Source organism: Bos indicus x Bos taurus, chromosome X, assembly GCF_003369695.1.
Source record: "Bos indicus x Bos taurus breed Angus x Brahman F1 hybrid chromosome X, Bos_hybrid_MaternalHap_v2.0, whole genome shotgun sequence".
In the NCBI taxonomy this organism is placed as follows: Eukaryota; Metazoa; Chordata; class Mammalia; order Artiodactyla; family Bovidae; genus Bos; species Bos indicus x Bos taurus.
The window spans coordinates 37,742,608-37,755,887 of NC_040105.1; the positions used below are offsets into that span (position 1 = coordinate 37,742,608).

Below are 13,280 nucleotides of genomic sequence, written 5' to 3' on the forward strand. Positions count from 1 at the left end.
TCTGGATATTGGTTGGCCAATTTGGTGATGTATGTGCTGTTACTTTTCTCTATTGTTTCTATTTCTCTTCTTTTAATGAGTACATATTGAAATGAAATCAAATAATCTTCTATAAAAAATTGAAATTATTTGTGTGTAATGAGTGGTTTCTTTTGGTAATGAATCCTTTGAACCAAAAACTACAGTAAAACTTGTGGAAAAAACACCTGTTTCCTGTGCGCCATGCCCCCAGTCAACATTGGCCTCCTTTTGCTTGTTTCCAAGTCTTTTTCTTCTGTCTTCCTGTTCATATTGTGCACTCCTGGAAGCTTACTCATTTTCCACCAATACCTACTCTCTCTGTTTAACAAAAGAACTCCTACAAGGTCCTACTGTATAGCACAGGGAATTATATTCAATATCCTGTGATAAGCCATAATGGAAAGGAATATTTTAAAAAAGAATGTAGGAACTTCTCTAGTGGTCCAATGGTTAAGATTCTTCGCTCCCAATGCTGGGGGCCTAGGTTCAATCCCTGGTCAGGGAACTAGACTCCTCATGTGGCAACTAAAATATCCTGAGTGCTGCAACTATAATCTGGTGCAGCCAAATAAATAAATAATTAAAAAAATAATAGTGTGTGTGTGTGCGTGTGTGTATATATGTATGTATAACTGCTGGATAGCAGAAATTAATACAACATTGTAAATCAACTATACTTCAAATTTTTAAAAAATGACTGACACACCCCACTGTCAGAACTCCTGAGCTTTGGCTAGGCACTTGGATTCTCAGCTCAGGATAATATTTCATCTTTGTTTGCAATTTGGTGTCTTTATGAGGTTAAGTGTTGGTCATTGGAGCGAAGCAGAAGTAATGATATTTCCAACTTGTTCCCCTACAACGGAAGGTTCATGTGCTCTCATGAGCCTTTCCCTTTAATCTTGGCTGGGAGACAATGAGAACTGGACCCAAGCTAACTTGAACCATGAAATAAATGGAAGCCCTCTATTGAGGATAGCAGAGCAGCTTTACTAGCCTTGGACTGCACATTTCTGAACTGTAATCTGAGAGAGAAATATATACTTTGAATAAGCCACTGAATAGTAGTTCTCTGTTGCAGCATCTTAACATGTGCCCTGAGTGATATAACTTCAAATAAGTTCTTAATTTATGATCAAATATATTTATCTGACATGCAAAAGAAACTAGTGTTAGCCATATGAAAGTTTTAATAAAATTCAAACTTTGGTGGGGTTTTGTATCCTAAATATTGGTGCATAAGAAATATTTAAACAGTTCAGCAGCCAAGAGAAGCTTCTGCAGACACTGGAATATTTATAGTGTAAGACAGGAAGAGTCATGGTATTTGTGTTTCCATAAGCCCAAGGAACCATTTTCATCTTGGATCCAATCTAGAAATTATTTTTCCTGCCAAAGCCTAACTTGGAGAAAATCCTCTCTTCACCAGTGTGGAGCAGAAGCCATAGGAGGAGAAAACTGAGTTTCCACTGAAGAGAACAGAGCCACAGCACAGAGAATATGATCTTATTTCCAGAGTTGTATGATAAAAGCCATGTGGTTTTTTTTGCAGGGTTGGAGGGGACAAGTCTGCCTAGTAATGTAGTTGCTACATCTCACAACTGTAAACTTTGAGCAATTACTCAAAGTAGACATAATTTTCCATAAATTTTCCAAACACCATATGGCACAGATGTTTACTGACCTCTATGTATTTATGTGCTCCCTATACTTCTCAGCCTTCTTGCAATTAGTCAGAACCATGGGGTTGATTCTGGTTACCAGTGTAATGTGTCATGCCTAGGTTCTAGCACTTAAGAGTCAACAAGTGTAGTTAAAAACCTCCCTATGAAGAAAATTCCAGGCCCTGTTGACTTCATTGGTGAACTCTACTTAACATTAAGAGATCCCAATTCTCATAAACTTGTAGAGAAAATTGAAGAGGAGGAAGTACATCCTAACTCGTTCTATGAGGCCAGCATTATGCTGATAGCAAAACCAAACCAAGATATTACCAAAAGACAAAAACCACCGAAGAAAACTACAGATCAATTTCCCTCATGAACATAGATGTAAAAATTCTTTAAATTTTAGGAAACTGAATCAAACGATATATAACATAAAAAGTATAATGCATCATAACCAAAAAGATTTTAGCATAGGAATACAAATATTTTAACATTCAAAATTCAATCTATTTCACATTAACAGACCATAAAAGAAAAATTATATGATAATCTCAATACATGCAGAAAAAGTATCTAACAAAATTCAACATCCATTCCTCATAAAAATTTTCAGCAAACTTGAAACTAGAAGGCAACTTCCTCAGCCCAATAAAAAGCATTTATTTACAAAAGAACTACAGCTGATATTATAATTTATGATGAATGACTGAATGTTTTTCCCTCAAGATCATGATAATCACTCTTGCCGCTCCTATTCACTATTGAACTGAAAGTTCTAACTAATGCAATCAGGCAAGAAAATGAAAACAAAGATATTCATATTGGGGAGAAAAAGTAAAACTGTCTATTCCAAGATAAAATGACTGTCTATGTAGAAAACAGAATCTTCAAAAAAAATTAGAACTAGTAAGTGAGTTCTCTATACTATATATTATACAAACAATTGAAAGTTTAGGTATAAATCTGACAAAAGTTTGTAAGATCTGTATACCCAAAACAATAAAATATTGCTAAGTGAAATTAAAGTTCATGGATCAGAAGACTCAAGATTGTTAAAATATTAATTCTCCCCAAACTGATTTATATATTAAATTTAATTCAATTTTCCCAATCTCAGTAGGCTTCTTAAATAGAAATTTACAGATTGATTCTAAAATGAATATAGAAATGTAAAAGGCCTTAAAGACAAAAAAAAAATCTTTTAAAAAAAACTTGTAGGAACAACACTCAAAGACTTACTAAAAAGCTACATTAAAGAAGACAGAGGGGCACTGGCATAAAGGTAGAGAAATGAATCAATGAAACAGAACAGAAAGTCTAGAAATAGGCCCACACATATAAGGTCAACTCATTTCTGACAAAGGTGCAAAAGCAATACAATACAGAAAGGGTAGTCTTTTCCTTTAGCACTGTAACAATTTAACATTCATATTCCAACAAAAAACTTTGAGCAATACCTCACACTAAAGACAAATACCAATTCAAAAAGGATAATAGTCCTGAATGTAAAACAAAGCTGTAAAATATCTAGAAGAAAATATAGGAGAAAATCTTAGTGACTTTTGGGTAGGCAAAGATTTCTTAGATATGACATCGAAAGCACAATCCATAAAAAATATATTAAAACGACTTCATCAAAACTAAAAACATCTGTTCGTTAAAAAAGCAGTGTTAGGAAAGTTAAAAGACAAGCCACAGATGGAGAGAAAATATTTGCAAATCACATATCCATTAAGAACTCTCAAAACTCCATAATAATAAACAACCTGACAAATTTGGAAAAGATAATCCAAAGTATATAAACAGATGACAAATAAGCACAGAAAATATGCTCAACATTATTAGAGAAATTCATATTAAAACCATGAGAATGCTATGTACCATTCAGAATGGCTAAAATTCAAACTTACTGTATGCACGAACTGTTGGCCAACCCACTTTGCTGATTCACACTGGATTTCTGATCTGAGCTCAAAATAAACCTTTGTTAAGCTACTGGCTTTGAAGTTAATTTGTCATCATAGCCCATTCAGGTTCGATTAGGAATGCAGAACCACTGTAAGCCACACAGAATTTGAAATTTATCATAAGGATTAGACCTTAGGTGATTGTATGAACTGGGGAGAACTCTATGAAATGTTGTTGTCTCTGCACCTGGTGATGAGCCTGGACTCCCTGTAGATAGCAGGGGTAGCTGTCAGAAAGGAAAGCTGACTGTGAAGTGGGAGAGAACAAGTGGAAACTGGAACATGCAAGGATAAAGTGGAAATTGTCTGTTATTACCATCTCCAGCTTCAGTGATGTGGGTGACCTTCAGAAGTTGGCATCATTTGTTACGCAGCTGCACGTGTGTGGCCCAGAACTTGAAGACGCTGAAGGAGGTCAGGCAGAAGCTGAAGAACCTGTGTGTCCAACTGACATGTGGTGCTAACAAGGTAAGCCAGCGTATCAGTGGCAATGTGCATGCTCTGCAGTATTGCCTGGCACCTTACACTGACCCGAATCTTTACCTTCTAAAATCTTTTGTGGCCAACCAGAAACCAGAACCATACAAAGAAGGCAATTCTGAGAAACACAGTTCTGGGGTTAGCTAAGCTGATACAGTACAAAGTCAATACATGTAGCCTAACTCAATACAGACCCCAGCAGAGATGGCAACATGACACCCAGAAGAGGACTTGTCAACAGAACTTAAGTAACACAACAAAATAAAACAATACAGAATCAAAATGATCACTTTATTAGCCACACCTGGCTAAGGATATTCATCAATTCTTCAGAGGAAAACAAAGGAAATTCATGTTGAAATGACTGTACACAATGTAAAGCGTTGTGATTAAGAACACAGGTTTTATAAAGTTAGACATCTGTTTAAAAGCTGTGTGTTATGCAAGTTGATTATCTTCTCTGTGACTCAAGTATACATTGAAAATTGGGAAAATAAAACTCTTCTCATAGGCATGTTGTGAGGATTAACTGACTTAAAAAGAAAGCACTTAGTGTGTGATGCAGCAATGCTTATTAAGTGCTATTGTAATAATTATTGTATATAGTCATGCTTTAACTTTGTAATGAGATATATACACGTATGATTCTTGGTAAATTTATGGGTTTGTCTTCATGAAGTTCTCAATGAAATGCTTCTTCCATGTGTTACGGTAGGTAGATACTTGGAATGGGAGTTTCTGCCTGATAGTTGTAGGCAAGATTCTGGCGTCCATAATGGGGAAAGTCAAGTTTAAAGTCTCTTTTGCTTAATGCTTCCATGTTAGAAGGTATCTGTTATATTATATACCTCATTAACATGAATTATTATCACCTCTACATATTTATATGTCTCATCAATACAGGAGTTCTGACATAGGAAAACGCTATATTCATTCCATGAATAATCAGAGAGAAGGCAAAAACTGTTTACCTTTTAAAAATCTCTTTTAAAGCTGCCCTGTGTGTTCAGTGAAGACTTCTTCTCAGGTAAAGTCAAAGTATTTAAGTAAGTGTGACTTCAGTTCATCAGACTCAATTCTGGACCTGGGGCGATTTTTCACTAGAATGTGTGTACTTGTGCACACGTGCTTGCACGTGCACACGTGTGTGTGTGTGTGTAAGACAGGCTGTTACCAAATGAGAGTTTGTATTTAGTAGATTTTCACAGCCAATTTGGTTGAATGTATTTTGCTATTTTAAAATAGCCAATACCTTTTGGGAGGAAGGCTTGGGGAGCCATGATTATGCAAGACCAAACTGGTTAAGAAAGTTTATATAAAATCATCTCTTTTTGGTAACCTAGATGTGGCTGAGCCTTTCAAATTTCTGTTAGCCTGAAGAAAAGTCTTTAATGATATATAAAATATCATGGAGTTGCGTCCTAATGAATGTCACATCTGGGGTCTTTCCAGGGTCTCCAGAGGAGTGAGCAGGGCTCTTCTCTAGTACCTGGTGGTTGTGGACAATTCCATGCCATGGTTCACAAAAGGGGTCGAATCTGTCCTCTGGTCTCTAGCGGAGCCCATAAGAAGAAATATTGCCTCAAGTTCCCGTCTACTTCTGTCCACTGTTCAACTTGAAAAAATAAATCCATACTTTAAAAAATTTTTTTTAATTTTTTAAAAATTAAAAGCAATTTTTTTAATGGATTTTTTTAAAACTGAAGGATCATTGTAGAAAATATTTGTTTGATAACAGAAGCCTGATTTTTAGCTAAGGCACACTGCTTCCCAGAATAAATGACTACATCATCTGCCTCTGACGCCCTTGTTGTGGAAACATGATCAAGTTCTAGCCAATGGGATTTAGTAGAAGTGCAACTTTGGGAAAAGTTGTTTAAAGGAGCTGAATCAGTTGGGGGTGGGGGAGGGCTTTTTGTTTTTCTTCATTCTCTTTCCTAGACTACATATAAGTAATGGCTGGAGTTTTAGCATCCACCTTGTGACATGGGTTGATCTTAAGGACAGAAGAAGCCACATGGTGAAAATGGCTGAGCAAAAGTGAGGATGATTCTAAATTACTGATGGATTTTATGGAGTTGTCATAACAATTGAAGACTATCTACCTGTGAACTTGTTTTATGCGAGAGAATAAACCACTGCATTTTTAGCTACTATATTCAGGTCTCTATAATTAATACTAGTTTCTGAATGCAATTATTGATACAGTTAAGAAAACTTGGGTTATTTATCTCCTGGTTCAGGTCTTTGCCTGGATGGTACCCTCTGTGGATCCTCCTTCAGCTCCTAATCTAGCTTTCTCACCTCAGCTTGGTGACAACTGACTAAATTCCAATGGTCACTGAATCTTCTCCTATATGATTGCCTCATTCTTTTCTACAGGAGGAATTTAACCCCTGGGTTCCTTCAAGCATAGAGCAGTATCTTTGATTTCAGTTAGTAGACCTGAATACAGACCAATTGTTAGTTCCAGAGCAGTCTCAGTTTTATGACTGAGGATGGTCTGAGTCATCCAATTCTAATTTACACACCTCCTGAATGAAAACTGTGAAGTGGATGGCCCATTTAACTATGCCACCCATGGTATCAGTTTAGGTCCTCCAGAAAGCAACTGCCAATGTGAACTGAATGTAGAAGAGATTTATTGGGGGTACCACCTGTAAAGGATAAAGGGAAGAGGATGAAAACCCACAGATTTGCCAGACAGAAGTATGAATTTGGTTTGTAACAGAGGGGGAAATCTTCCCAGCTTTGCTACTGCAAGGCTGAGGTCCTAGTTTGGGGCTGATTACAGCCAGATATTTAATGGGGAGATCCTAAAACCAGTGAACCATAGCAGTGCTGAGATAAGTCCACACCAACACATGGGCTGCTAAACTAAAAATACGGGGGAGATCCAAAAGATCCTGGGGAAAAGTAAAAGCCAAGGGAAATACAAGAACTGGCTGCAAGTTGGAATGCATTCCTTAACCACACACAGTTCAATCAGCAGAGGGTAGAAGTCTGACGAGCACAACTGTTCGAACCCAACTTCCGCCAAATTAACTGGCTAACCAGCTAAGCTATTTAGACACATGGGCAACATTTAGGAAGTTGGGCTAAAATGTAAAACTAATTAAAAATCTGAATAGAGACATCAGCAGGTAGATGCTGAGTGAGGTGACATGGTGGTGGTTGGAGGTAGGTGAAGACAGATTCTATGGTTTAAGTTCAGACAAGTAACTAAGCATCAAACAAACAAAACAACTATACAAAAAAACTTTCAGAAAAATAAAAGTCAAGTTATTAGGAATATTCTACAAAATATTATATAAATGTCCACTTTTAAACCAAAAATTACTGGACAAAGAAACTGAAAAATGTACCCCCAAATCAGGAAAAAGTAGTCAATAGAAATCAACTCTGAGTAGACCTAGATATTAGATTTAGCAGAGAATGTCTTCAGAGTAGGTATTATAAATTTGTTCAAGTAATTAAAGAAAACTATGTTTAATGAATTAAAAGAAAATATGTTAAAAATGAGTCAATAAACAGAGAATCTCAATAGAGAAATAAAAATCATAAAAAAGGACCAAATGAAAATTCTAGAGTTGAAAAGTATAATAACTGAAATAAAAAATTTAATGAAGGTATTTAAATATCAGAAGGTGTTAAAAAAAATTTAACAAAGGAGTTTAAAACTCCTAAGTTCATTTTTTTAAAGGCAGGATAAATTACTAGTCTTTTCCTACTAAAACAGTTTCTAAAAGTCAGAAAATTATTTTCAAATGTTGCTTATGTTTCTATTTCCTCTTTTTCTGGGAACTTTTGAGGTGGTTAATAACTAATTGTTGAAATATTAAAACAATTTTCCAACTACACTGAGCCTTACACAAATATAAGAAGAAATTTTCCTGCAGTAGCTTCTGAGAGGTCAGATTTTTGCCCCAAGACTTAAAGCATTTGGTAGGCTATTTAATCATTGATAAAACCATTTGTATTATTTGTAGAAACTTGGGCATGGCAGGTAGTTGCTCAAAGGAAAGTGTACTGCGCTTGTACTACACAACCAAATTCCTTCAGCTTCTTCAGCTATGCTTAAATCCAAATGGTTCAGGGGGAGGGAGGTCCATGTTTCTTTGAGTTATGTGGTTTTCCATTTCTCTTTCAACCATGGCTATTTCAATCCCTTCAAGGCCTCTTTTTACTGCCTATAGTTTACAAAATGTCACATTTCTTCCAACTTCTCAATTTTCTCTTTTATGACCATTCCCCTTAGTATTAGATACCAATCCTGATGAAAGCTAGGCCTCTTTTTGAGAATTCAAAATCTACCGAATTGGGAATTTTAGGGAAAAAGTGAAACATAGGCTTGCAAATCAAACACCCACTGCCTAATTGACACTGATTTTATCAGTATACATATACTTCTTATTCCTTTTTTTATTGCTTCTCCCACACACTGTCTGAACCCTGTGTCTTATATTTCAATTCTTGATGGAAGTAAACTTTGCTGGCTTTCTAAATAAAAGTCCTGCCACTGTGTAGTCATAACCCTATGACAGAGTTCTGACACTGACCTCATGCTGAAGACTCTGTGGTGTGGTCTTTTGGAGTACTTTCTCTTCTGACCCTTGAAAATACTTACTTTGATATATTTGTGGCTGGAGTAATCCCTTTATTAATGATTGTGAAAGATGGCCCAAATACCATGCAATTATGTTACTCTATTCAGCTTTGCAGGAAGGAGGCATAAAATCCCTTGTAAGCCATCTCTTCTTGGAAACAAAACTTGCTTTCAAATCAATGCAAATGCAGTCTGTTACAAACACAGGAAACAGACAAAATGTACTGATTATTTCATTTGTTTGATGTTTAGGCCCTTATACAAAAATAGGGGATAAACTCCTGTTTCAGTAGATAATAGATATTTTCTACTTTTCTGTTTCTTCCTCTTTCTACTTCTTCCCACATGTACAAATGCTGTTGCTATCACTACCACACAAGCCAAAGAATCACTTTTCTAGCATTTTTCTTAATGAAAAATGGGATAAGGTTACATTCCACATGTGCATTCTTCTTGGAGTACCTCTGTGATGTTCATCTCACCGACCACATCCTATTTATCATATGTGCTAAGACATACAGTACACATGTTGTGGATATAGATAACAGTTTTATATACTGTAATAATGAATGTGTAATAAGTGAATTTTTCTCAAGTCCGTATGACGGCATGGGAAGTAGGAAGGGAGGAAACACACCTGTGTGGATCTTCACTGAATACACTGGAGAAGAACAGAGGTGATAAACAAAACCTAGAGGGCAAAACCATTCACTAGGGTACAAGGGACACAATCAGGAGTGATGTCAGCAGGTCCTTGTGGTCAAAAGCAATAATAGGGTGAGAAATAGGGTGGGAGGCCTCCAAAGCCCAAATTAAACTCTTTTATGTATTTTCCAGTGTTCTTAGTAACACACAACTATGCTTTGGAAACTTGGCTTTTCATGCTGTTGGCAACATCTTAATAATGAGTTTTAAATTATAAAAAGTATAAAGTATTCCACAGTCCTTCACTCTTATTTGTGAAAATACATGGATATGCCCTCCATTGGCACATAGATTAAGTATATTCCATTGTGTAGAGCCCTTGTTTTCCTAGGCTCACAATTAGCCAACATTTTTCAGTTTCCCTTATAGAAAGTTGGGCCCATGCCAGTGAATGCCAGTGGAATCTGGGCATAAGTGATACATACAACTTCCAGGCCTGGAGGATGGCAAGCCTCCAAGGGAATACTAAAGCCACCAAATGATAAGAGACAAGGTTCCTGAAATACTGTGTGGAGCAAGGTCATCTACACACCGTTGGTGTTATTTTGATATGACCAAGAAATAAACACTCAGTGTTACCTCAGATTTGGAGAGTCTTTGTTACAGAAGTTCAGCTACCTAGACTAATACAACTAGGATCTTTCAGAGAAAACGATGTGGAAATTTCTTCGAATTTTTATAGTAGTTTGCTTGTGAGAGATAACATTCTGAAGTTTTATAATAATTTGTCAGTTCAAATAAATTATTCTCCACTTGATGTTAGATCATAACTACCTTGGAAACTATTTTAAAGAGATATAACCAGTCCTAGGCTTGACCTAGTGAATCAGAACCAGGTAGTTCATAGGCAGTCACATTTGAAAAACTTCCCTGTGTTTTACATATACCCTTGGCTAAGAACTACTACTCTAAGATAACCCAAATTTTACCTTTAGGTCAAAAGTTAGATTTTCAAGTCTCATTATTTAAGGTCCATCTAATTTATTTGACTGAATTAGGTTTTTTTTTTAAAGTGTATTTGATGTTATTGTAAAAAATCAATGTAATAAAATTGATCTTTTTTGGGTGTACAGGTTTTATAATGTATAGTTTTAGGCAATACCACCAAAATCAAGATATAGAACAGTTCCATCACTCCAAAAACACTGCTTCCTACTATCACTCTGTGGTCACACTCTTCTACTACAACCCACTGCAACCCAAGGTCAGCAAAAGGAAGAAAATAATATAGATTACAGAGGAAATAAAACAGATAAAAAGCAATAGAAAAGATCAATAAACCCAAAAGCTGTTTTTTTTCTGAAAAGATAAAACCAACAAACCTCTAGGCAGGCTTACCAAAAAGCAAAGAAGGAGGAGTCAAACAAACAGAATAATAACTGAAAGAGGAGAAATAACAACTAATACCACAGAAATAAAAAAAATCATAAAAGAATACTATGAACTTATGCCAATAAACTGGACAATCTAGAAGAAATGAAGAAGTTTCTAGAAATATACAGCCTGCCAAAACTGAGTCAAGAAGAAATAGATAATTTGAACAGGCTGATCACTAGAAGTAAAATAGAAACTATAATAAAAAAAAAAAAAAACCTCTCTGAAAACAAGAGTCCAGGAACAGATGGATACACTGTGAAATTCCACCAAACATACAAAGAAGAACTTATACTTGCTTCTTAAACTATTCCAAAAGATTGAAGAAGAAGGAAAAATTTCAAATTCATTCTATGATGCCATCACCCGGATACCAAAACTAGACAAGGACACTACAAAAAAAGAAAATTACAGGCCAATACCTTGATAAATACTGATGTAAAAATATTAAACAAAATATTAGCAAACCAAATCCAATAATATATAAAAAGTATCATACACCATGATCAAGTTGGATTCATTCCAGGGTCACAAGGATGGTTCAAGACATGCAAATTAATCGATGTGAGAAACAAGAGAAAAGAACCACATGATCATCTCAGTAGATACAGAAAAAGCATTTGATAAAACTCAACAACCATTTGTGACAAAAACTTGCACCAAAGTGGTAGAGGGAACATAGTTGAATATAATAAAAGGCATTTACAACAAACCCACAGCCAACATAATACTCAACAGTGAAAAGCTGAAAGCCTTCTTGCTAAATTCAGGAATAAGACAAGGATGCCCACTCTCACTACTACCATTCAACATAGTAATGGTAGTCCTAGCCACAGTAATCAGACAAGAAAAAAAAAAAATAAAAGGTATCCAAATTGGAAGGGAAAAGGTAAAACTATTACTATTTGCAGATGACATGGTACTCTATATAGAGAATCATAAAGACTCCATATAAAAACTATTAGAACTAGGGAATTCCTTGGTGGTGCAGTGGTTAGGACTTGGTGCTTTCTCTGCAATGGCTCAGGTTCAATCTCTGGTCAAGGAACTAAGATCTTGCAAGCTGTGTGGCATAGCCAAAAAAACCAAAAACACAAACAAAAAACAAACCTAAAAATCTATTAGAACTAAGAAACGAATTCAGCAAGGTAGCAGAATCCAAAATTAATATCCAGAAATCAGTTATATTTCCTTACACTAACAATATCAGAAAAAGCAAGTAAAAAAATGTCAAAAAAATATGTAGGAATAAATTTAATCGAGGTGGAAGACCTATATGCTGAAAACTATAAAATATTGATAAAGGAAACTGAAGATGATTAACAGAAATGGAAAGATATCCCATGCTTTTGGATTGAAATAATTAATATCGTTAAAATGGCAATACTACCCAAAGCAATCTACAGATTTAATGCAGATTCTATTTCACTGCTGTACCGTAGAAATTAACCCTACATTGCAAATCAACTATACTTCAATTAAAAAAAAAGTACATCACATACTCTGCTGGAATTCCATCACCTCCACTAGCTATACTGGAAGCAGTGCTTCCTAAGGCCCACTTGACTTCACACTCCAGAATGTCTGGCTCTGAGTGAGAGACTATACCATCGTGGCTAGCCACATCATTAAGATCTTTTTAGTACAGTTCTTCTGTGTATTTTTTCCATCAAGGAGATCAATAAAGATAGTGGAGGTGATGGAATTTCAGCAGAGCTATGTAAAATCAAAAGATGATGCTATTTTAATATGTGATACACTCAATTATGTCAGCAAATTTGGTAAAATTTGCTGTGTGGAAATTTTAGCAGTGTAGCCAGAAGACTGGAAAGTCAATCCTCATTCCAATTCCCAAGAAGTGTAGTACTAAAGAATGTTCAAATCACTGGACAATTGTACTCATCTCCCATGCTAGTAAGGTTATGCTCAAAATCCTCAGCAGTGTGGCCAGAAGACTGCAAAGTCAATCCTCATTCCAATTCCCAAGAAGTGCAGTACTAAAGAATGTTCAAATCACCGGACAATTGTACTCATCTCCCATGCTAGTAAGGTTATGCTCAAAATCCTCCAAGCTAGGCTTTAGCATTACATGAACTGAGAACTTCCAGATGATCAAACTGGGTTTAGACACAGCAGAGGAACTAGAAATCAAATTGCCAATATTTGCTGGATCATAGAGAAATCAAGGGATTCCAGAAAAACATCTACCTATGTTTCACTGACTATTCTAAAGCCTTTGACTGTGTGGATCATAACAAACTGTGGGAAAGCACTCAGAGATATGGGAATACCAGACCATCTTACCCGTCTTCTGAGAAACCTGTATGCGGGTCAAGAAACAACAGTTAGAACCCTGAATGGAATAACTGTCTGGTTCAGGATTGAGAAAGGAGAACAACAAGGCTATTTATTTATAGTCATCCTGTTTATTTAACTTATACTCAGAGCATATCATGCGAA

General features: G+C 35.8%; 1 protein-coding gene across 1 annotated transcript in view; it reads right to left on the minus strand.

Moving 5' to 3' along the window:
- Positions 1-4,407: 4,407 nt before the first annotated feature.
- The window catches only part of RPGR (retinitis pigmentosa GTPase regulator), a 74,738-nt gene continuing 65,865 nt past the window's right edge, over positions 4,408-13,280 (minus strand). The window contains exons 18-19 of the mRNA XM_027533846.1: positions 8,763-8,933; positions 4,408-5,750 (exon numbers count right to left, since the gene is read on the minus strand). Coding sequence (XP_027389647.1) covers positions 8,913-8,933 — 21 coding nt within the window. The 3' untranslated portion in view covers positions 4,408-5,750; positions 8,763-8,912. The remainder of the gene's footprint in view (positions 5,751-8,762; positions 8,934-13,280) is intronic.